This window comes from Macrotis lagotis, chromosome 4 (genome assembly GCF_037893015.1).
Source record: "Macrotis lagotis isolate mMagLag1 chromosome 4, bilby.v1.9.chrom.fasta, whole genome shotgun sequence".
Taxonomy (NCBI): Eukaryota; Metazoa; Chordata; class Mammalia; order Peramelemorphia; family Peramelidae; genus Macrotis; species Macrotis lagotis.
The window spans coordinates 20,975,966-20,998,475 of NC_133661.1; the positions used below are offsets into that span (position 1 = coordinate 20,975,966).

The 22,510-nt window shown below is 38.2% G+C and overlaps 1 protein-coding gene across 18 annotated transcripts in view; it reads right to left on the reverse strand.

The window, feature by feature from the left end:
* Positions 1–2,788: 2,788 nt before the first annotated feature.
* The window catches only part of ANK3 (ankyrin 3), a 702,796-nt gene continuing 683,074 nt past the window's right edge, over positions 2,789–22,510 (reverse strand). For 17 of the 18 annotated variants that reach the window (XM_074232298.1, XM_074232306.1, XM_074232303.1 and 14 more), the window contains 6 exons: positions 21,914–21,964; positions 19,493–19,579; positions 12,804–12,887; positions 12,609–12,668; positions 10,468–10,553; positions 2,789–4,295 (listed from right to left, as the gene is read on the reverse strand). In XM_074232298.1, coding sequence (XP_074088399.1) covers positions 10,485–10,553; positions 12,609–12,668; positions 12,804–12,887; positions 19,493–19,579; positions 21,914–21,964 — 351 coding nt within the window. In that variant the 3' untranslated portion in view covers positions 2,789–4,295; positions 10,468–10,484. The remainder of the gene's footprint in view (positions 4,296–10,467; positions 10,554–12,608; positions 12,669–12,803; positions 12,888–19,492; positions 19,580–21,913; positions 21,965–22,510) is intronic. The other variant, XM_074232309.1, reaches the window with a different exon arrangement.

Below are 22,510 nucleotides of genomic sequence, written 5' to 3' on the forward strand. Positions count from 1 at the left end.
GGGAAGATGCACATGAATTGATGCAAAGTGAAGGAAGTCACACCAGAAAAACCAAACATATCAGCAACAAAAACAATAAGATTGACTCAACACTATGGAATTATAATGAACTAGCTTGGATTCCAAGAAGAAAGGTGAAAATGTACTTATCTGCCTTTTTATTTTTTTAAACAAATTTTATTTTTAAGGCAATGGAGTTAAGTGAGTTGACTAAGGTCATACAACTAGGCAATTATTGACTGAGGTCAAATTTGAACTCAGGTCCTTCTGCTTCCAGGGCTGGTGCTCTATTTACTATACCTACCTAGCCCCCTGCTTTTTATTTTTAGAGGCAGCTGAATGGCTGAGTAGAGCCAGCACTGGACCTGGAATCAGGAAGACCTAAGTTCAAGTCTGGCCTCAAGACACTTACTACTATGTAGCTTTGGGTAAATCACTTAATCTCTGGTTGCCTTAAACCATGGGAAAAGGAAATGGCAAACCACTTCAGTATCTTTACCAAGAAAATCCCATGGATGGTATTGGTATGCTATATAGCTCATGGGGTCACAAAGAGTTGGACAAAACTGAATAGTAACCTTCTTTCAGCAGGGAGGAGCTATGGTATGGAATGCTATTTATCTTAAGTTTACTTGATGGCTAATTTTGCTGAACTTTTCCCAGCTTTTTCTTTCTTTCTTATACTATGATGAATTTTTGAATAAAAAAATGGCATATATTGGAAATGAGATATAATGTGAAAACTTTGAAAGATAAGCCTTTGTGGCAATTGATGGCTTGGGACTGGTGAAAGTCCCATGCCATTTCTAACATGGGATCTCTTCCAATAGATCACAGATTAGAACTGAAGGATTTGTGTGACTATTGGTACCCAGGGAGCGGTGAGAGAGTTGCCTATGAAGCTGTTGTCTTCTCTGGGTCATCCACCATTCTAGCTTCCATGGTTCATACATAAAACTGGAAATAGATTTTTATCCATAGTCATGAACTCACAGACCCCAGAATCAGAACAACCAAAATGGATGTCCAGCTCTGCCACTTACCTCAGGAGTGGGTTGATTTTGGCAAGTCACTTGCCTTTTCAAGCTCTCAGTTCCCTCACATGGAGCTTAAGAAAGCCTTGAAGGACCAAGCTGCACCAATTGTCACTGAGTTGTTTTTTGTTTTTTTCTTAAAGGCAAATAGAGTAGGATGAAAATTTTATTTTAAAGTAAAATTCAAATATTAGTTTGTAATTTTTAGCCTTGGAAGTATTTGATGGTATTTGAACAGAGAAATTATAGTAAAATTACAATTTTTTTCATCAATTGATGTATCTGGTACTTCTAGTATGAATGGGGGAGGGGGGAATTGGTATCATTTGCAACTCAAAAAAAGGAAAATGTCCAACAAGGGAATGGTTAAAACCAACAACAAAAAGGGATACTATATAGAATGGATATGGGGCTTAGTGCACAGGAGGCTGGCCGGGGAGTCAGAACCACCTGGATTCAAGGCTTGTCTCATATATCCTGGCTATGATGTGGGATAGAGGCTGATTAACCTCTCAGTTCTATCGGGAAATTTCTCAACTTAACTGTAGAATGGTGTTTGATCTACAACAGTGAAGGGACTTTCCTTAACAGGAACAGGACTGGATTAAAAAATTAATAGAATAAAACAATGAGAAATTCCTCATGCTAATGAAATGACCAGCCTGGAAAAAATTAATATAATAAGTATTATGTTATTATAATAATATAATATAAAATAATACCATTTAGAGAGGAATGGGGATCATAGAAGAATCAGGAAGATGTGTCAAATCCTATCTTAGATAAACACTAACTGTAATCCTAGACATTTAAATCTCTGACAGATTCAGGTTCTTCAGCTTTAAAATAGGAATAAGAACACCTATCTTTTAGGTTTGTAAACCATAAGGTGCTATATAAATGTTAGTTGCTATTAAATAATGTAAATCAAATTACAACCAGACAGACTCTATGCTATGATTATCTGCAAGGAAAGGTAAACAACAATGAACAAAGAAATCTGATGGAGACACAAAGTACCTGAAAAGTATTATGAGTAGTTGCTAACCAAGTTTTGTGGATGGCACCGATGTTTATTATTGATACTTTTTGTAAATTATTAAGAAGAAACCCAAACCAACTGCTCAAACAGGTTGACCTCCATATCTCTACGATCCCATCTAGCTCTTAAATGATTTTACAAAATGACTATTTTATTATATTTACACTGTGCAAATAATTGGTTTGAGACCCTTTCCCTCTTAACTCAAGCATCTCCATAGAACTGTAAAAAGACAGTTTCCTGCAATTAAACACCAAAAATATTTGGATGAAACAGCTAGGAGAGAAGACTCTGTGGCCCTCATTAGAAAATCCTCATGACCAAGATGAACAAGCAGGTCCAGCTTCAGGAAGGTGGTTGTTTCGAAAGGATCAAACTGACAACTGGAAACTGGCTTATTTTGAGAGACTTCAAGTGAAATTATGGTAGATGGTAAAGTGAAGCACCTAGACAACTGGGGGACTGCAGAAGGTGTCTAAGTCAACTGCATTTTACAGATGCGGAAAGTGAGGGAAGAGATCTTCCCGAGTTACTCGGGTAACATCAGAGGCAGGATGTGAACCCAGGTCTGTGACTTCAGAGTTCGGACTCTTTCCACTGTTCCAAGTAGCCGTGGTAGTTCTGGCGCACCAGGGATGGAAATGAACAAAACCAGGAAGGGATAATTACCTTTAGCCAGGTAAGCATAAGGAGACTTCAGTGCACGCATCAATGAAGAGTTTTAACACAATTTATTTTTATGCTTAAATAATTAACTAGATCATCCAGTGTGGTATTTTTCATACATATGTCATTAGAGCTATTTGTCAATGAATGCTGTTTTGATATGAATATAATCAACAAATTAAAGTATTTCACCAAACCCAAATAAAAATGCCCCTTAAAACACAGCAGCCTTAAGAACCTAATATGCTAGAATGGTTACAGATGATTGGCTCGCTGGAAGATTCTACATCTGAGCGCCAGTACACAAGACGGTAATAATTTTACAGCGTGCTGCCAGTCTATGAGCTAATATTTTCTGTTCAGTTCATTTTTTTTAAATACCAAAACTTGTGCCTCTATTGAGCACCAACCCATCTCTAAAGCTGCAAGCATTACCCCCCCTTGTAAGCAGTAACAGTTAGCACCCCCCTCCCCCAAAAGCAACTATGGTAGTCTCTTTTTTTTGTTCCTTTTTTTTAGGTTGTTTCATTGAAAAATTGGCAACAGCAACAAATATTAGATGAAGGGCATTGTGTTTACAGATAAAATCTCTTTTGTGTCGCAGTATACTGTAGTGTTTGCAAAATTGGAAAAGATTTTAATCAAAATAAGGTGATACACATGCATCAAAATATTAGTACTCTGCAGAAAAATTTTCACAGAACTACAGAATTCCTCATTTTGGGAATTATTTAAATTTGCAGCAGATTTTAAAGATTTTTTTAAAATCAAGCTAGCAGTTTTGCATATACAAACATTATAATTGCTAATATACAAGAATCAGTGAAGATCCCCACTCCCTCCCATCCCCGGCCCCAAGTCTCCCCACTAGGTGAAGCCCCCTTGGACCACCTAGTCTGTTAAATGCATTTGTGATATTTCATCTGTGTCCTAAGAGGCAGTGCCTTATCCATATTTATTCTAATTTTTTTCTGTTAGAATTTATACAGTGTTATCTATTTACAGCAAAACTACCGATGTTTTAAAAAAAGAAACAAACAGTGTTTATGCCCTGACATTTGGGTCCAAGAGAATAAGGCGAGCTGCTGTGGGTTAACCATTTGAGTGTCCTTCAATCACTTCTGTCGTCTTGTCTTCTGTCCCATCGTCCAGTTGCAGGAATTGTGATCTTTTGTGATGACGTTCAAGGAAGCTGGTAAGAGTGTGGTCATTGTCTTGTGTGTGTGCTGCGTCTCCAACGGTGAGCTCTCAGATCCCGGGAATGAGAGGGAATTTCCATGCTCATGCGAAATTAAAATGCGTGGGGTGTATCTTTTCTTTCTTTTTTTCCTTCCTTTTCTTACTCTCTTTTTTTTGTTGTTGCATAAAAACCATGCGGTTCTGTGGAAGCAGCAAACACACATACACGCGCACATTCACACACACACACACAACACACACACACACACACACACACACACACACACACATTCTCCTTGGTAGATTTTTCAATTCCTGTTGATTTTTCTTCCATGACTCTTTCCCTTGAATACTGGCAGTAAAAGCATATACTCCTGTGGAAAGATAAGGAAAACCACTGGTGAGAGAGGATAGCTTTCACACATGACCTTGTTTTAGGTTTCATTCAAAGTCAAAAGAAAAACCAATGAATGAATATCTGTTACTCCATATTTTATCTAGTAAGATCTTTTCTTTAGTCAATGGCATGGAATTAATGGTTTCAAACAATTAATTTTATTTGTGTATTTATATACAAATATTTATATATTCTCTTAGAAAACTGATAAAGTTAATTTAATAAACAACATTTGACACAAAAATTTCAAGAAAGTCATCTTGGTGGAGGAGGAAAATTAATGGTCTGGCATCTATTAGTCAAGGAATCCTTCACCACTAAGATGGTGATTTCCACTCTATGATTTCAGAATCCACAGCATTTTGGATGGTCTTGTACATGTGCTATAGATTGAAGCTGACCTACATAAGCAAGGGGTACAACCCCTTGCTGAAATCATGTGCTTTTCAACAATTAGCCAGCCCTATATTGCTGTTAGGTTTCAGTTCTGTATGTACATCCACCAGGGACCAGCCAAGAGTTGACCATACCACCTAGACTGAAGTCAGGAGAGAATTCATACAGAGGAATCTTTTTTTTTAAACTTTTGCCTCTTCCTGGCAAACAAGCTTATTAAATACACTCTACAATAATACTCCACTTCTGTCTTTTTCTCTGTAGAACTAACATTAATTTTCTCTTCCATTTGGGCCTTTTATACTAATGCTCTGAGCTTAAGGTCTTCCCTGATCTACTCTGAAAAGGGAGATGGTCTTTCTGTCACCTGAAGGAAGGAAAACATTTCTATTTTAAAAAAACAAAAGAAGGGGCGGCTAGGTGGTGTAGTGGATAAAGCACCGGCCCTGAAGTCAGGAGTACCTGGGTTCAAATCCAGTCTCAGACACTTAATAATTACCTAGCTGTGTGGCCTTGGGCAAGCCACCTAACCCTGTTTGCCTTGCAAAAAACCTAAAAAAAAATGAGATTTATGTTCTAAATACTTTAAGATTATTAGCATTAAATCACCTAGAGTGGGGATAGGTTAGATGAGACAAAGGATGAGAAAGGGTATTTGTCAAATACATTAATTCCTCCAAATACATCCATTTCTTGTTAGCAATACATTTAGGACCAGTATCCCAGTGTGAAGAAAGCATTTCTTATAAGGAGTGAAGGGCTCTGCACCAGTTATAAGGTTACATGAAAAAAATATGGTTTTCTCAAAACTTGGGCTGAGTGAGGTGTTCATTGTTTGACAATGCTTTGTATTTGGGACCAATATCACAGTGTGGAGAAGGAATTTCTTATAATGGGCAAAGGGCTTTGCACCAATTATAAAGTTGCATGGAAAAATATGGTTTTCTGAAAACTTGGACTGAGTGAGTTCATTGTTTGAGATCCATGATGAGCAGTAAAACATCCACATGCTTTTATTAAACAAAAGAACCACTCAATGGAAAGATGCAGAGGGAGGCATCCTTCATCCAACTTGGGTTCCAGAAGGAAAATTTCAAATTATCTTCCCTTGGTACAGACAATGCTAGAAAAGGAGTCAATTGTTTGGACTCTTTTCTCTACTGGTTTTATGTGTCTTTTTAATCTCCAAAGCAAGGAAGTCATTTTTTGAAACAAGTCAAGTCAGATAGCAAGCCACTTCTTGTAGGTAGATGGGGGAGGACAGGCGCACTTTAGTACATAGTCTGTTACTTGGGAAAACATTCTAAATATGGAAAAGAACACTTCTCCATTTGTGCTTTGGGTGGGGGTGGGTGTTTTCACTTCTGAAATCTGTTATTTTTTTACATTTCATTTTTTTTAAGCCCAACATGGTGTGCTGCCTCCTGTTAAGTCAGAATTCAGGGCAACTAAGCTGCTTCAGTCTAGGTGGTATGGTCAACTCTTGGCTGGTCCTTGGTGGACGTAGGTACATAACTGAAGCCTAATTGTTGCAGAGCACATGAACAAACACTTTGAGATGGGAAACTACATGCTTCCACAGGTCTACTGCAAGGCCTTTCCTAACTATTATTCCCTGTCCATTTATACTGTATAATTTTACTTATGTAAACACTATCACCCCAATCAAAGTGCAAGCCCCTGCTGAGAAGGGTATTTTTCATTCTCTGTACTATATCAGAGCATGGTATCTGGAACATAATAGGAATTTTAATAAATACTCGTTGACTCATTTTAAGGTTTTGTGGAAAACCACATGAATTTGGATCCCACCAGCTGAGTGGGAATGAAATCAACCTTTGTACTATTGATGAACAAAAATTTGCTGAGAAAATGATAAAGTGAACAAGAGGGTACAGTATTTTAAACTCCTTATAAGAACAAATAATGTGTAAGAGTTATGGATGTTGTGTTCATGAAAGCCCACTAAATCTAAATGAAGCTTATAAGGGCAATGCAGGGAAGTAAAGCTCAGAGGCCCAGGCCACACCAATATTCTGAGTAACACTGGGATTGCCTAATATTCCAATCGTCGCTAACAAAATTCTTGCCTAGCTGTTTACCTCCCCTGCATTACTCATCCGTGCTCCAAGTCGATATCCTGACTTTATACTTCCTTCCTCTCTGCTTTCTAAACTCCTTTGTTTGAACAGATCCCAATTCAACAAATGCACTAAACATCTAACATCTAAAGGAGCAGGGCTAGGCTGGCAATGAAAATATAAAGACAGAAAAACAATCTCTCTGCCACTTAACTCTTCTTTTCCCATTTTCCCTGTTCAACTCTTCCATTCTCCCCTAACATAATTAATGACTGTTAAAGTCTCAATGTTCACATCAGAATCAGTAAAATGAAATAATATACACATTTCCAACCCCTGGGTGGCAAAAACCAGTGGGTTGGATAGAGATGTGTCCTCAAAACCAGTGCCACCTCTGACACCAAGATGGGGGGGGGGGGGGAGTCCTGGGCAGATCATTTAATTTCTCGGGGTTTTAGCTACTGAGACTCAAGTTGTAGAGAAGGTACCAACCTGCATTGGTAGAGAGAATTTCCTCATCTAGGATCTCCCTAAACTAATAAAATCACAAGTTCAGCTCTTATCACTATTACTGTGGTTGTAAGTTCCTTTCCAGCTAAAACTTATTCTGCAAAACTGTATCTTGCAAACTATATTGATGAAAAGGAGAATTATTTTCATTATTTTCCTTTTGGAATTTTTCCTGTATTGAACAAATAAGCTTCTGTCTTTAAGAATATGTCCACATCCTCCTCTCCCTCACATTCTTGAGATGAAAATGCTGCCAGCTCCGGGCAGTGAGGGCTGTTCCTTCTCCCCTCCTTGCCTTCCTTCCAGACTCATTGAGTCCTCTTCTTTCATGTCTACTTTCCACTCTGCCATCATTATTCATTTTCCTTTCTTCATGGTCCTGCCTTCCATCCGTTCTCCAAATTCTCACCTTTTCACCCCAGCTATCTATCTCTAAGGCCAGGCTCCCATTTCCTTCGATGTGGCCGATATTTGGCTCACAGTTTTCTTCTCTGACCCCATCTCCTGCCCACATCCTCCATGACTGACATCTAATTGATGCCATTCTCTTACCTCTTTGTCTTCCCTCTGCTCTGATTTAGTGGTCTCTTGAATCTCATCATCACTGAGAACTGTTGTAATATTTTGACTTTCTCTCTTAGACCTACTGAATCTAATATTTCTTCTTGTTGACAGACTCCTTTCCTGTTCTCCTAACCCTTCACCCCTTTCTGATTGTACTTACTTCCCTATGCATTTAGAACTCCTTATCTCAGGGTTAGGAGGATCTTGAGTTCTTCTCATCCAATTCATGACTGAATGAGACGCTCATCTTTTGCAAACCCACCAAGACAGAGGAAAACTCACTACCATCACAGACAGTCTGTTCCACCTTTGGAAATGTTGATGCAAACTTTTGCCTTATATAAAGCCTAAACCCATTGTTTTGAAGTCTGCCATTGAGATCAAGCTAAACAAACCCAAATGTTCTTCACCTGAAGACAATATTCTGTCTACCTATCCCCACCTCCTAGGATAAACATGTCTGGTTCCTTCAAAGGATCCCTATGTGGCATGATCTATCATGAAACCTTCCACTAATAAGTGGGACGCTGAGACTGGGGATTCTTGTGTGAAGGGGTAGGAGTCCCTTCAAACTCTCAACCTCAGTGGTCCTGCTTGTCCACTTTGAGTTGATTTACAGTGATGGCAAACAAGTCACCAAATTTCTTGGGAGCTCAGCATCCTCATCTGAAAATCTCTTGCATGGAATCCTTTAAAACCAATAATCAGCATTACAGAAACTTCCGGCAGTCAGGTTTTAGATATGAAATGATAACTTTTATAATTAAGGGGAGAAAACTTTAAAATCAATGACAACAGAGGTTAGTGACTTTGGGCAACATTCTGTGGTTCAATTTTTTTAGGAAAAATAATTTGATTCCCACACGAAGGCAGCTTTTAGCTTTCAAAGCTCTGACAGTGTTCCTAGCCCACTGATTTTCTTCTAGGGTTCCCATTCAGCATTTCGAAATTGCCCATCATATTCCTAAGCCAGAATCCCAGGAACCCTCTTGGAAAGTGAGCCGTCATAGTCACATCAAGTGACAGAAGACAGCCTTTCTGCCTTGAACTTGAAACACTGCTCATTTCCCTTTTGGAAATCCTGCGGCTAGTTTTCAATTTCAGATTAAAATTGGCGCAGCCTGTTCTAATCTAGCCCTGAGTTGTTTAGCAGCCAGCTCTGCAAAAGGGAGAAGTGATATTATTCATAAAGATCAGGGTTAGGGTTAAAAATAAAAGACCACTTCTGTATTCATGGAGTCCCACTGAAGGACAAAACCATTCTACAGTGGCTCAGATAACAGGAGGCACCTACAAACACCTGGGGGGTGGCAGTCCCAGTCTCAGATGGACGAGAGAAAAAAATCCTAATTCCACATGGCACATTCCTCTCATTGTACCATAAGCTAGACACACCCTACAGGTGAAGTGACTGTAGTCTTTGTACCCATAAACTTGGTACAATAAATAAACATTCTTTCAATAAGCCTGACTTTATATTAACTAAAGAAAACAGTACAAAGGGATAGCAATGAAAATTTGATTCAACTTGCCATTAGTTTAATTTCAATAAGAACCAAGCTATTAGTTGCTGACCTGTGAAAATGCCAAGGGGCGGATCAATACAAGAACCATTTAGTGGGAATTGTGGGTGGGCAAATATTTAGTCAGACTGCTAAATCTTTTTAGGCTATTGGATTTCTTCACAAGTTACAGATCCCTGAGAGAAGGGAACCATTAAAAAAAAAAGCAGAGATTCCATCTTTGTCATTTGTTCTTCAGATGCAGGTCTAATTAGTGAGGAGAGAGTTTATAGGCTGTGAAATGACAAAGACATTTCAGGGCTCAGATGGTAATATCAGAAATATAGGAGGATAATATCACTAAGGATCCTTGTAATTCTTTTGCTTACTCTTCCAAGGAACGAGGGAGTATTCAGACTATCTATGGATTTATTTAAAGCAGGAAGAAAAGAATGAAAGAAAGAAAAGGAAGAAAGAAAGAAATGGAAGGAAGGGAGAAAAAAGAAAAGGAAGAAGGAAGAAAAGAAAGGAAGAAGAAAAAAGAGAGAAATAAAAGGAAAAAAATAAGAAAAAGGAAAGCAAAGGAAAGGAAAAGAAAAGGAAGACAGAAAGAAAAGGAAAAAAGAAAGGAAGAAAGGAAAGGAAAGGAAAGGAAGGAAGAAAAGAAAAGAAAGAAATAAGAGGAAAAAAGTAAGGAAGAAAAAGGAAAGAAAAGGAAATAAAAAAGAAAAGGAAAAAGAAAGGAAGAAAGAAAAGAAGGAAGAAAGAAAAAGAGTAAAGGAAAGGAAAGAGAAAAGAAAAGGAAGAAGAGAAAAGGAAAAGGAAGAAAAAAGGTAAGAAGGCAGGAAAGAAGAAAGAAAGAAAAAGAAGCAAGAAATGAGAGAGGGATGGAAGGAAGGAAAGAAGGGAAGAAAGGAAAGCAGGAAAGAAAAGAAAAAAAAAGAAATGGAAGGAAGAAACTCAATGGGAAGATGGATCCCTACTGTTAATCATGTGCTCAGTGGCAAGCTCCACTGGGTCCTCTTCCATTGGTACAATGGGGTCATCCCATTCATAAAGTCACGGGGCTGTAATTTCAAGATAAACATTGACTGACCGTTCACCGTCCTGTCGTTATGAATGGCTCTTCTTTTCTACAGGGCGGATTTCTTTCTTTGTCTTCACCTTATAACCTTCTCCCTGCTTTAAAGAGAATGTACTCATTAAGATTTTAGGCAGAACAAGTTTGGAGTTATAAATCAGTTTTCCCATGAGTCTCATGAGGCTGTATTAGGGTAATCAAAAGCAGTTCCAATCACTCCATCACACCACTTCCAAGACTATACACAGTCCATTGCCTTAATTGCTTAGCATAGCTTCAACAATATGGGATCGAATGCCATCAAAATGCCAACACATTTGTTTATAGCAAGCTGAGTAGGTTAGTGATGAAAGAAAAACTCCCTGTATCCTCTCTTTATGTGGGTTCAATTGGAAGCAAACCATCACTAGCTCTCAAATATTGTCATATTGTGTCTTCTGGAGCAGACCCTGGAGAGACCTTTCTCTACTGTGCTGAAAAATAACTCAGTGTATCATTACTCTTTAAGAACAAGTACCACTAAACAATGAACCAATATGCCCTTATGTGGATTTCAAGGATGTGCCCTCCTCCCAGATCCAAGCACATAGGATTATTAAAATCTTCTCCAACTATAGGTGAGGACTCTTTTTCCCACAATACCACTAGAAGCTTTTATTTCTTTTTCTTATCATCCCCCCCCCCCCCAGTCTGGACCTATTATTTCATCTGTATGGGAAATTCCTGATGTGGAAATGATCTCTACCCTTGTAGAATTGCAGATATGCTGCAACTTAAAGCCTAGCCGAGGACACTGTGAAGCTGACCCTGATCATTTTGCTTAGGATTGCTTGTTCAGTATTCATAAGATGCAAGACTTGTCCCAGATGTTCCTGATTCCAATGCTAGACTTTAGTGATCCACCACCTCTTATTAAAGCATATGTCTCAGAGACAAATTTAAGAATGATAAACATTCGCTTTTGGCAATATCTTAAAGGAAAACAGAGTGGTTCCTTTCCTCCTTACTTTTTAACAGTAACTTTTCTATTCAGTGTTACCTTAAGTTACTATAGCCTTCCCTTCATTTCCATTGGAATTTTCATTTCTTTGGTGTAGAGACAATGTGTCTTATGGAGAGGATAAAGAACTGACTTTGGAGTAGGGAGACCCAGCCTCAAGATCTCCATGGCATATTCTGGTTGAGTGACCTGAGTAAGATACTTAAAATCTTAGTAATCCAGGCAACTCTCAAAGGTAGGTGTTCTTAACTTTAGGTTGGCTCATGAAGAACACTTGCAGCATTCTGGAGAAGTCTAGGGAGTCACCACTTCTCTGAGCAATATTTTTAAATACATAAAATAAAAAATGAGATTACAATGAAAGCCAATTATATTGAAATATAGTTACCTAAATATATTTTTAAAAAGTTTATAGACCAAAGGTCAAAAACATCTGCTCTATGACCATATGTTAAAGTTAAGTTTCAATGTGTACCATCAATAAAATAGTTTATAGAAGCTAAGGAAAAGGAAAAAGAAAAGAATAAAGCTCTATGAGAAAAGGAAGGCATGAAATTGAGACTTGAGGCATCCCCTTTCCAATACCACAGATAGAAGTCAAGTTCAAATAGCAGGTAAATTGAAGATGGGACTTCCATAAAACCATCCTGTGAAAGAGTTCTGTTAGGTGGCTTATGGGGTAGGAAGATTCATGTTTCATGTTAGGTTTGCTATTCTACCCTTAGACATTCAGAGGGAATAACATGGTAAATACAGTATTGAATTTTCTTATTTCTTAGAAAACTCAGAATTTCCTGAAAATGTCTATTTCCAGGAAGTTGATGGGGGAAAAGCTATCACTCCCAATGGCTGCATAAACAATCAATCAATCACCATTTATTAAGTGCCAACTATGTGAAGGGCACTGGGCTAAGCACACACAGGAACAGCCAAAGCAGTTTAATTAAGGCTCCTTCTTATTTTTTTTAAAGAGAATTCCATCTGAACAGAGATAGAATTCTGGAAGCTCATTACTGCTTTCCTTGTCTAAGAAGAGACAATTCCATTCAATCACAGCAGGAAAACTCGCTCTTTCAGCCACATAGGTGAGATCATTCACACAATCCTTTATTAGTCCTCTGCCTTTTCCCCCTTCTTGACCAGCACACGCCATTACCATTTCACCAAATATCGACTCTTGTGGTAAAGCGATACGTCTGACTACTTTCCGCGTGATCTGTGGGGATCAATAACGGAAAACAGATTTTTCTCCCATGGATAAAGACAAAACAACAAAAAAAAATCCATAATTTTTTTTGGAATGCAGAAAATATGAGTAGCAAGAGCAGTATGAAACCCCAACGGTCATTACTTTTCTTGTGATGATGGTGCCTTCTTCATCAGTAAACTGTTCTTCTGTAACAGACTCACCGGGAATGTTTTTTGCTTCCTCTCCCTAAAGAATGTGTCATAGAGGTTAGCAACCAAACAACCTATATTCTGAGAATTCCACACCATTCCACACACCATATACATGCGCTGTCAGAATTTAGGAAAAGATTTAATACTCCAGGGGAAAAAATATGAAGACAGTAACTAAATATTTCTAAACACACAATGGTTCTGGGAAGCCAGTGATTGAGCACTGGGAAGATATCCCTACTCTGTGAGCATCATGGAACATTCCAGTAATATTAAGATGCAGTAGTCTCTGGTTGCATGAATGTAAGCAGTGGCCTTTGTACAGACATGCACTTGTACAGTCATATGAAAGAAAATTAGCAACAAGAAACAAGAATGTAGAAAGCGATAGGGGGCAGAATAAGAATTATAAAATCAGAGATGATAGAATTAGAATGGCCCTTAGACAGCAAATGGATAGTAGCAGCTATGTGACACAGCAAATAGTGCACTGGCCCTGGAGTCAGGAGGATCTGAGTTCAAATCTAGCCTCAGACTCTAAATAATTATCTAACTGTATGACTATGGGCAAGTCACTTAATTCCATTGCCTTGCAAAAGCCAAAAAATTAAATAACATAAAAAGAAGTCAATTGGATAATGGATCATTATGCATGAAGCTGAGAGAGACTTTACAAATCAGCTTGTCTTCCAGATATGTGGTTATTCCTTAGGAGTTTGTCCCACTCTCCTACAACCTACACCTCAAAAAATCAGATTACTTTATTTGCAAAGGGGAGGAAACATCTCTCAACCCCAGCCAGAACTCAGAACTGAAATTCAAATCACCACTTCGAATAGAAAACTTTGTTGTCCTTATTATAGTAAGTTAGTGTAAGATACTGTAAGATGTTTTTGTGTTTTAATAATACACAACTTGGAAAAAAGGTCCTATGTATTTTTCTCACTTTTAAAATCTTTTATTTTCTTAAAGGAAAAAATTAAATTTAAAAGAACTATGGGAGAAAAGAGAAGGTTCTGAAAAAACTTGTAAAGGTTTGGGAAATTATATCCTGGGAATTAGTATAGGTCTTTAATAATAATAATAATAAACATTTATTCATCCCTCTAAGGTGGCTTTTTCTATATATTATCTCATTTGATACCAAGACTTTATGAAATAAGTGTTGCTATTATTCTGTTTGAGATGAGTAAACTGATGCTGAGACAGAGGTTAGTGACTTGACCAGAGTTCTGTACTAAGTATTTGAGGCAGGACTTGAATTCAGACTTTCCCTACTCCACCAAGTCCAGTGCATCATCCAGTGTCCCACAGAGATTGAATTATCTAACACTCACTGCCATCGAACGCAGAGAAGACATGAAATGGTCCCTTTTGGAGGTGATTTTGCCATTGTTTATCTGCTAACACAGAGCAGTCTGGGTACCAGCTCTGGCTGGCCCTCCCTATAGGATTCATTCCATTTCTGTGATAGTAAGCACCTAACGATTGCCTTGCATGTAGGAGGAGCTTAATTATGGGTAATAAATAAAATATAAAAGCAACTAACCCCTCCCAAAAAAAACTGACTGATGTTCTATCACATCTTTTAAAACTCATCTAGTCTCAATCCAGTCTGATTCCCTTAAGTCTGGAGAAGGATGGGGACTTGCTCAAGGTCATCCCGGTGGGAAATAGCAGTCAGGATCTGAATCCAGGTCCTCATACTCCACATGCAGTGTTCTTCCTGCTCTCTCCTTGGGTACTTCAAATTCACGCTCATTATTTGATCAAGTTAAAAACTTCTCTCACCTCAAAACCTAAACTCTTCATTTTAGAGGTAAGAAAATTGAAAGGGACATTCCTGAATCAGAGCCTGGGAAAAGCCTGGAGCAGGATTTGAACCTGTGTCTGTTCATTTAGCACTCTTTCAGCCTCATTGCAACTTGTTTAAACTCATGTTAAATGGTCCTTGAGATCTGTGTGATATTCAAATGATTTCAGTGAGTGAATACATGTCCTGTCTCCTCTACATTTAGACCCACTTGAGGAGATCTTAATGAGCCAGCCAAGCTTCTGCAAGAATAGGCCATGCTGTTCTAAGACTGTATTCTTTTTTTGTTGTCTTTTGGACATTGGGAGCTTGTTGACCCTGGTTGTCTGAATTTTAGCAAAATTTGGACCAAGTCTTTCATCTGTGCCCTTTAGACAAAAAAGAAGCTATAGGTGATTCTATGGTTAGGCAATCCCTATGAGCAGCCTATTGACAAGCACCAGTGATGATGATTTTAATCATTTTATTTTTAATTTTAATTTCAATATTTACTTGGTTTGTGAAACATACTACATATATCATTTGGTCCTCACAACCACTTGTGAGGTACCTGCCAGAAGAGGGAATAGGAGAGATCTCTGCTTGGTTTGGCCCTCAACTCAGAGGCTATTTATTTAGCAAACCTTTCCACTATGGTTCATCTGCATTTGGAATGAGAGGACCTGAGTTTACATCTTAGCTCTTCTATGATCATCTATGTGACCCTGAATAAATCCCTTGGCTTCTAGGAGACTCATCTGTAAAAGGGATTGGGCCCCGTGACCTGATTCCCTTTCAAATATAAACCTCCAGTCTTATGTTAAAGTGTGGTACTATGGAAGGGTCACTGGATTGGGGGTGGGAGTCAGTCAGAAGACCCATGTAAAAGGTAAGGATTTTTAACCTTTTATAGGTCCTATATGTCCCCTTTGATGGGGGAAACCTATGGATTCTTCTTAGATTCATAATCTTTATGAACAAAATAATATAGAAAACAATTGTTGAAACATCAAAATATTCAAACAAAAAGTTCATGTATCCAGGAATAAGAATCTTCATACTAGGGCAAAAAATGACAGATTTAGAGAGGGAAGACTTGGCTCTGCTGCTCTGTGTGTGACTTCAGGCAAGCAGAGGCTCTGGGCCTCAGTTTCCCTTGGGTAAAATGAGGGATCTGAAGGAGATATTGGGTCTTTGACAGCCTTAAGATTTTAGGATCTTAAGTCAGTCATGATCTGGAAATATAGTGAAAAAAGAGCACAACTGCCCAAATGTCACTCTGACTTTGATGCCTTTCTCTAATCTATGGCTCAGGTCACTCATGGGCTTCTATCTACAGGGACTTCAAGATAATGCTGACCTTGTTAAAAAACGAGTGGCCCTAAAAGGAAAGGTGAATTCCTTTCTTTAAGTAAGGTGCTGGTGAAATACCATCCAGTCAAACAAATATTATCTTTATAGTGAGTCTATGCCTCATATCTCAATTTAAAATGAAATCATAAGGCAAGTTTCCTTTCCAAATGTACTCAAACCTAAGACTGATGTATTTACACATACAAAACCTAATTAGGACTGTGGCTATTTTTAAATTGTTGGGATTTTTGTTTGGGTTTCTCCCTCACTGTTTGCTGTCTCCTTGTGGCAATGAGGTAAGGCAGTATTTGGGGTTCATCATCCAAAAACATCCTATGTCAGTATGGAGAGGCACATCACCTGGAGATGGGCCATAGGACTGCCACACTACTCTCTACTCTCCCAGAGGCTTCAGTAATGATCATTTAATATTTGTTAACTGGTGGGAGAAGTATCCACACAAAAGAAGTCACAAAATTCATAATATAGTTTTCTCATTTGTAGGTCAAAACACATTTTCATGTGGAACTCAAAATCTTACAAAAAATCAATGTTGAAAATTATCTTTATATGTAATTGGAAAAAAATAGAAAATAAGGGAAAAAATCATTCCACTTCCTTTCCAAATTTACAAAAGAAATGCAGAGTAAAGCAAGAAAAAATGCTATTCTGCTTGTTTCTATTCTGCCTGTTTCTAAATAGACATTTTTGAAAATGTTAGACCATTCCCAGGGGCTAAAATCTGTTCATTCTTTGTTCTTGAGTGTTTATTATTCTTCAAGAGTTCTATTTGTCTGCTGGATCTCCCCACCTCTACCTGATGGTTGCGGGTTCATAGGCCAAGAGATTCAACAGAATTTAAACTCCTTGAGGGCAAGGATTGTTCACTTTTGTCTTTGTATCCTCTGCTTAGCAATTGAAAAATGCCTGTTAATTATCTGGAGCTATAAGTGACCTCAAAGGGCTTCTTGTCCAGTATCTCTTTTTACAGAGGAGGAGGAGGAGGAGGAAGCTAAAGCCTGGAGGGGTTAGGTGACTTGCTCAAGGTCACACAGGTAATAATCTCTGAGGTGGGATCTGAACTAAGATCTTTTGACTCCAGAGGTCACTCTGAATCCTCCTCTGAATCACCTAAAGACAGACCCCAGGGTCAAATGTTGCCTCCCAAATGGACCATGCGGGGCACCACGTTTCAGAGTTGTTTTGTGTATTACTCTGTTCCTGGCTCTGGCCATAAGGTGGTAAAGAGTCAATCCTGGGCTCCCTTTCTGGAAGGGCTGTGTTGGGGCATTGTGGGCTTCAGATGAAGGATGTGGATGCCCACTTATTGGAAAAGATCCAGGTTGTATTAGATGACCCTCCCAGCTGTGATGCTCTGTAATTCTGCATGGTCTTGGCAATGGGCTCATTTCTGGCAATCAAAGTAATCAATCAGGAATCATCTATTAAAACACTAAGTCATGTCCAAAGAGCCTCATCACCAGAAGGTTGGCCCCTTCCCCAGTTTATTTATTCCTTTAGATGCAGCCACTCATTATGAATGTCTGTTACAGTAGAGTGTGGTTCCAACCTACCCTGGTGAAGAAATATGGCGTCCTCAGCAGCTAAGTATTGATGAGTAAAGAATTTCAGCATGTAACAGTCATGTGGATTCAAACAATCAGCGGGCATTTATTAAGCACCTACCATATGTTAGGCAAGTGTACTAGGAACAAGGCACACAAAGAGAAAGCTAGGACTGTGAGACTTTGGGAAGTCGCTGCAACTCTACGTCTTAGCTTCTTCCTCAGTAAAATGAAGGAGGGGACAGGTTAGGTGAGCTGTCTCCTAGACCTAAATCCTGCTTTTTTTTTAAAGTGTCTCCCTGTGGTTAGAATAGTAGGTCAGGTATTTTAGACACTAACCATTGGGCTTTGCTCATATAAAACTGGATAGAGAAGCTGCCTCTGACAAATATCTCCTCTGGTCTGAAGCTCCTTTGGAGATCTCCCTGGACATGCTTCTTTCCACATGAGATTTCGGGGGATGACTTATTTTCTTTCTTATTATTCCAGAAGTCTTTGAGATTCAGGGAATGACTTATTTTCTTTTGTATTATTCTAGAAGTTTTTGAGATTTCAGGGTGTGACATTTTCTCCCTTATTATTCTAGAAGTCTTTGAAAGAACTTACTGTCCAAGGTCAAATCTGGGATGTTGCTTCCTTTTATCCATTTGCTCTTCATCAAAATCCTCACCTAGAGAGTTTCACAGATTCTGAACATACAGAGCATGAAACCAGCTTGTCTCCCTGGACCAATGCTCATTTAAGGCCTTCTAGAAGATAAGGACCATACAGGTGGTCCATATATATTGTTATTATTTATCCTTCATTCTTGAAGAAGATTATGACATCAGGGAGGTGATGCCATGACATGTAAGTAAATTGGATTTAAGTGAGGGAAGTACTAATATCAATTTACATGTGTAAGTATGTATGTATATGAGCCTGGTATGAATCAGATTAAAATATAAGTGGGAAATATTTAACAAAATAAATTTAAAAATATAGTAAAATATGGTTAAAATAAAATTAAGTTAATATGTGGCCTGCAGGAATCCTTATATGCTGATTAACTTGTACACATATGTGTGTTTCTTTGTTGAAAATACTCCCTTATTTCCCCACATTCTCTAATCATGACACTGACAATATTATGTCTAAGAGGATATGGGTAAAGTCATTTTTATAGGTGGGAAGAAGTATTCCACTGGACCCTGGATAAAGTCCAGGATCCATCTACAATGTCTTACACGAAACTCTAACAGCATCTAGGTTTGTGTAACTTTTAGCTCTTTATGGCCTAAGTGTCCCCCCACCCCTTCATGGTCATATGGTCATTGTCCAGTTTGACATAGGATACACCTGATCTTTTGAAGAATACACATATATGTAGCCATATACAAACACACATGTAAACATGCATATACATACACACAGATATATTTACATGCACACACATATGGAAAGCTTCCTTGGCTTTGATTCTGTTACCTCCCAAGGTTGCCCATACCTTTTCCAGAGGCCTGTAATTAATGAAGACCTGACTATCTTTTCTCACATTAGGAGTATAAGCAATGAGAATTTGGGACAAGAAAGAGGAAGAGTCGTAGTCTCCAGTTCCAAGCATATTCTTCATATCCTTGGGCAGGTGTTCTGTGGTATCAGACCTGAATTTCATTCAGTTACCTCTCTCTCCAAGATGGATTAGTTGTTCATGCAATCCAACACACTTCAAAAAAACAAATTTAACCCAAACACCAAGGCGTTTTCAAGATACTCGCTTATCGCAAAAGGTCCCACATTGGCGTCCGCTCAGCACAGTTGTTTTAGTAATCCTAAACTTTCAGGGACAATTAATCAACCATCTTTAGAAAGCAAAACATGCTTAATATCAAACTCCACTAGAAAGGAACTTCCAATCAAGTCCCCCACACCAGTCCAACTGTGGGATACCTTTAAAATCAAACGTCGGCGAATAATTCTGGTAGTGACTCTTCGTTCTTCCTCTGAGCTCGAATAACTCTCACTCTCTTTATCATCCTGACAAATGCATTTAGGGTAGAATTTTATCAGCACATTTAAAAGAAGAGACATATCAAGATGGGAAATCAAGAAAGAAATTGCTTTCCTCATTTCTTTTTTTGTGGTTTGAGGAAACAAAAATTTTCACATTTGTAAGGTTCTGTGCTTAAAACAGTGTGCTTCATACATTAGATGTTTAATTAATAGTGAACTGTTAAATACTTGAATTGGTAGAAAAATTAAAAAAAAACATCCAGGAGGTGACAATTTTTGGAGTGGGAAATGAAATATGATAACCTTCAGTGGATGCAGACAGAGTAGAGAGAAGAGAGAAGGAAAGGAACAGGGAAGTTTGGGGAGAAGTAAACACACACACACACACACACACACAAATTCACAAACTGTAGGACTTCAAAAAATATTTGAGATGTTGGAAATGATGTTGATTAGATTAGATCAGCAAAAAAATTGATTTTGAACAATTTTTTCTAAATTCAAACACCAAGAGATAATCAAGGTCAGAATTCTTGACAAAAGCCATCACACTACAGCCAAGACAAAGGAGCTGGAACTTCTGAAAATCCCACTGGAAATTTAGAGATCTGAGATTGTTTTATGTTAAAAAATGTAATTTTTATACATCACTATAATGGTATTTTTATTTATATATACTTATCTAGTCTATCATTCTTTTTTTTTTAAGATTTTTGCAAGGCAATGGGGTTAAGTGGCTTACCCAAGGCCACACAGCTAGGTAATTATTAAGTGTCTGAGACCGGATTTGAACCCAGGTACTCCTGACTCCAGGGCCGGTACTCCATCCACTGCGCCACCTAGCTGCCCTGTAGTCTATCATTCTTACAAATTCTATTTAAAAAGGAGTAAGTTATTTAGCACACTATGGATAAAACTATGGTACCAACATATGTGTGTGCATGTGTTCATATGTATTTCAGAACAGGTCTGAGATGATGTAAGTAGAAAAAAATGGAGCATTTTAGCAAAACAAAATTCCAAATATTTAAATATTATTTAAGTTTGAATAAAGTTAACTTTAAATAAATTCTTAAAACATTCCCTTAGATTCTTAAGATAAATTTTAAAAGAACAAAATTGGGAAGATGCATTAAATGTCAACAAATAATTTTGAAGTAGCTAACAATGTGAAGAAAAATTATACTCAAAAGAGTATCAGGGCAGCTAGGTGGCATAGTGGATAAAGCACTGGCCCTGGAGTCAGGAGTACCTGGGTTCAAATCCGGTCTCAGACACTTAATAATAACCTAGCTGTGTGGCCTTGGGCAAGCCACTTAACTCCATTTGCCTTGCAAAAACCTTAAAAAAAAGATTATTAAGAGTAGACAATGGCATTCGTTGAAATAATTCCATTTCTGATTTTCAGTGAAAGGGCTTTGGAAATAATACTTTCTATTTATTTTTTTGGCCCCAATAATACTTTATTTTCTAAGCTTCCTTATTTACCCCTAGAAAACAATGGCCCAATAGACAGTAACTCTAGTAAAGTCCACAGGAACAGAAAAAAAATCAGAAAAAAAAATACCAGGACAATACAGGATTAGCTACTATCAATTGTTTTGAATTTGTGAAAAGTTATTCAAAAACAGATGATAGGATAGTTCTAGGTTTCCCCGAGGGAGAAAAAGCTCATTAGTTGTATAGAGGTCTTTGTGACATTATTCCTGTTTTGTTAGGAAATTCATTTTTGCCTTAATTCTCTCCTGGGAGGGAAGCAATGTTGAAGGTATTTACTACATGGGAATAATTTAGCATTCTGCTATGCCTTAATTATCTGAAATATTAAAATATTAACTTGGGGTATTTTGAAGGGGCTACATGATTTGAGATAAAATAATAATAAACCACAACACAACAGCAAATGCCAACAGCTCATCTTTCCCGCGTGCTGTAAGGGTTAGTAGAACTGATCCTTCTCAAGGAAAGTTACCAGTCTAGGGTAATGGCATTAATGGGGAAGAGGAGGAAGCAAAGGGGAAAACTCGGAAAAGCCATATGCTTAATTAGTCAAGAACACTTTATTTTTAGACATAAAGGCCACCACTTGGAAAATGCGGAAAAGAGTAAAAAAAAAACAGCTTTCATTACAAAATCAAGGCAGGGATGGTCTTGCAGTCAAACAAAAGGATCTCAGAGTGAGCTCTCCCCGGTGTGCCAAAGTCATGATGGTGGCTTGGGAGAGAGTCTCCCGGCCCATGGGGCACAGCTGAGAGAACCTTCTTACTAAGTGAGGTAGAGAGTGGTGGGTGAGGAGTCCCCACTGGTCTCTGCCATGGACAGCTGCTGGGACTGGGGTAAGAAGCGGTGGTTATTTACCTGGTAACAGCAGGCAGCAATCCGTGTAAGAGTCACACCTGGACTTTTAACCTGATTTTTGGGGGGAACAAAAAGGGTGCTGTATTCTGAGCTGATACAGTTGATGACCTTGTTGGTTTTTCTACCCTTGCTGTAGCCACAAAGGGTGCAGCAAGGACCTCTCTGATATATTTTTAGTTTAGGGGTGGAAAGTATGTGAGTCTCAACTCCATATGAATGAGAAAGCAATTTAATTTCACCTTGCTTTTCAATCCTTTGTTGATTATGGCCAAAAGTGACTGGCTCCTCCTCACAATGAGGATGAAAACTCAAGGAAAAACCCAATGAATTCTTCAATTGGTCATCGTTTTCTATTGCTTGAGATGATTGATTACTTGATTTCTCCCATGAATAAAAATTCTCCTGGGAACTTTCTAAAGGTTTACCATGAATATATAGTATATAAACTCAATAAACTCTAAAAATCTATTGACTGTATTATGATCACTTCTTTTTTTTTAAGGTTTTTGCAAGGCAAATGGGGTTAAGTGACTTGCCCAAGGCCACACAGCTAGGTAACTATTAAGTGTCTGAGGCTGGATTTGAACTCAGGTCCTC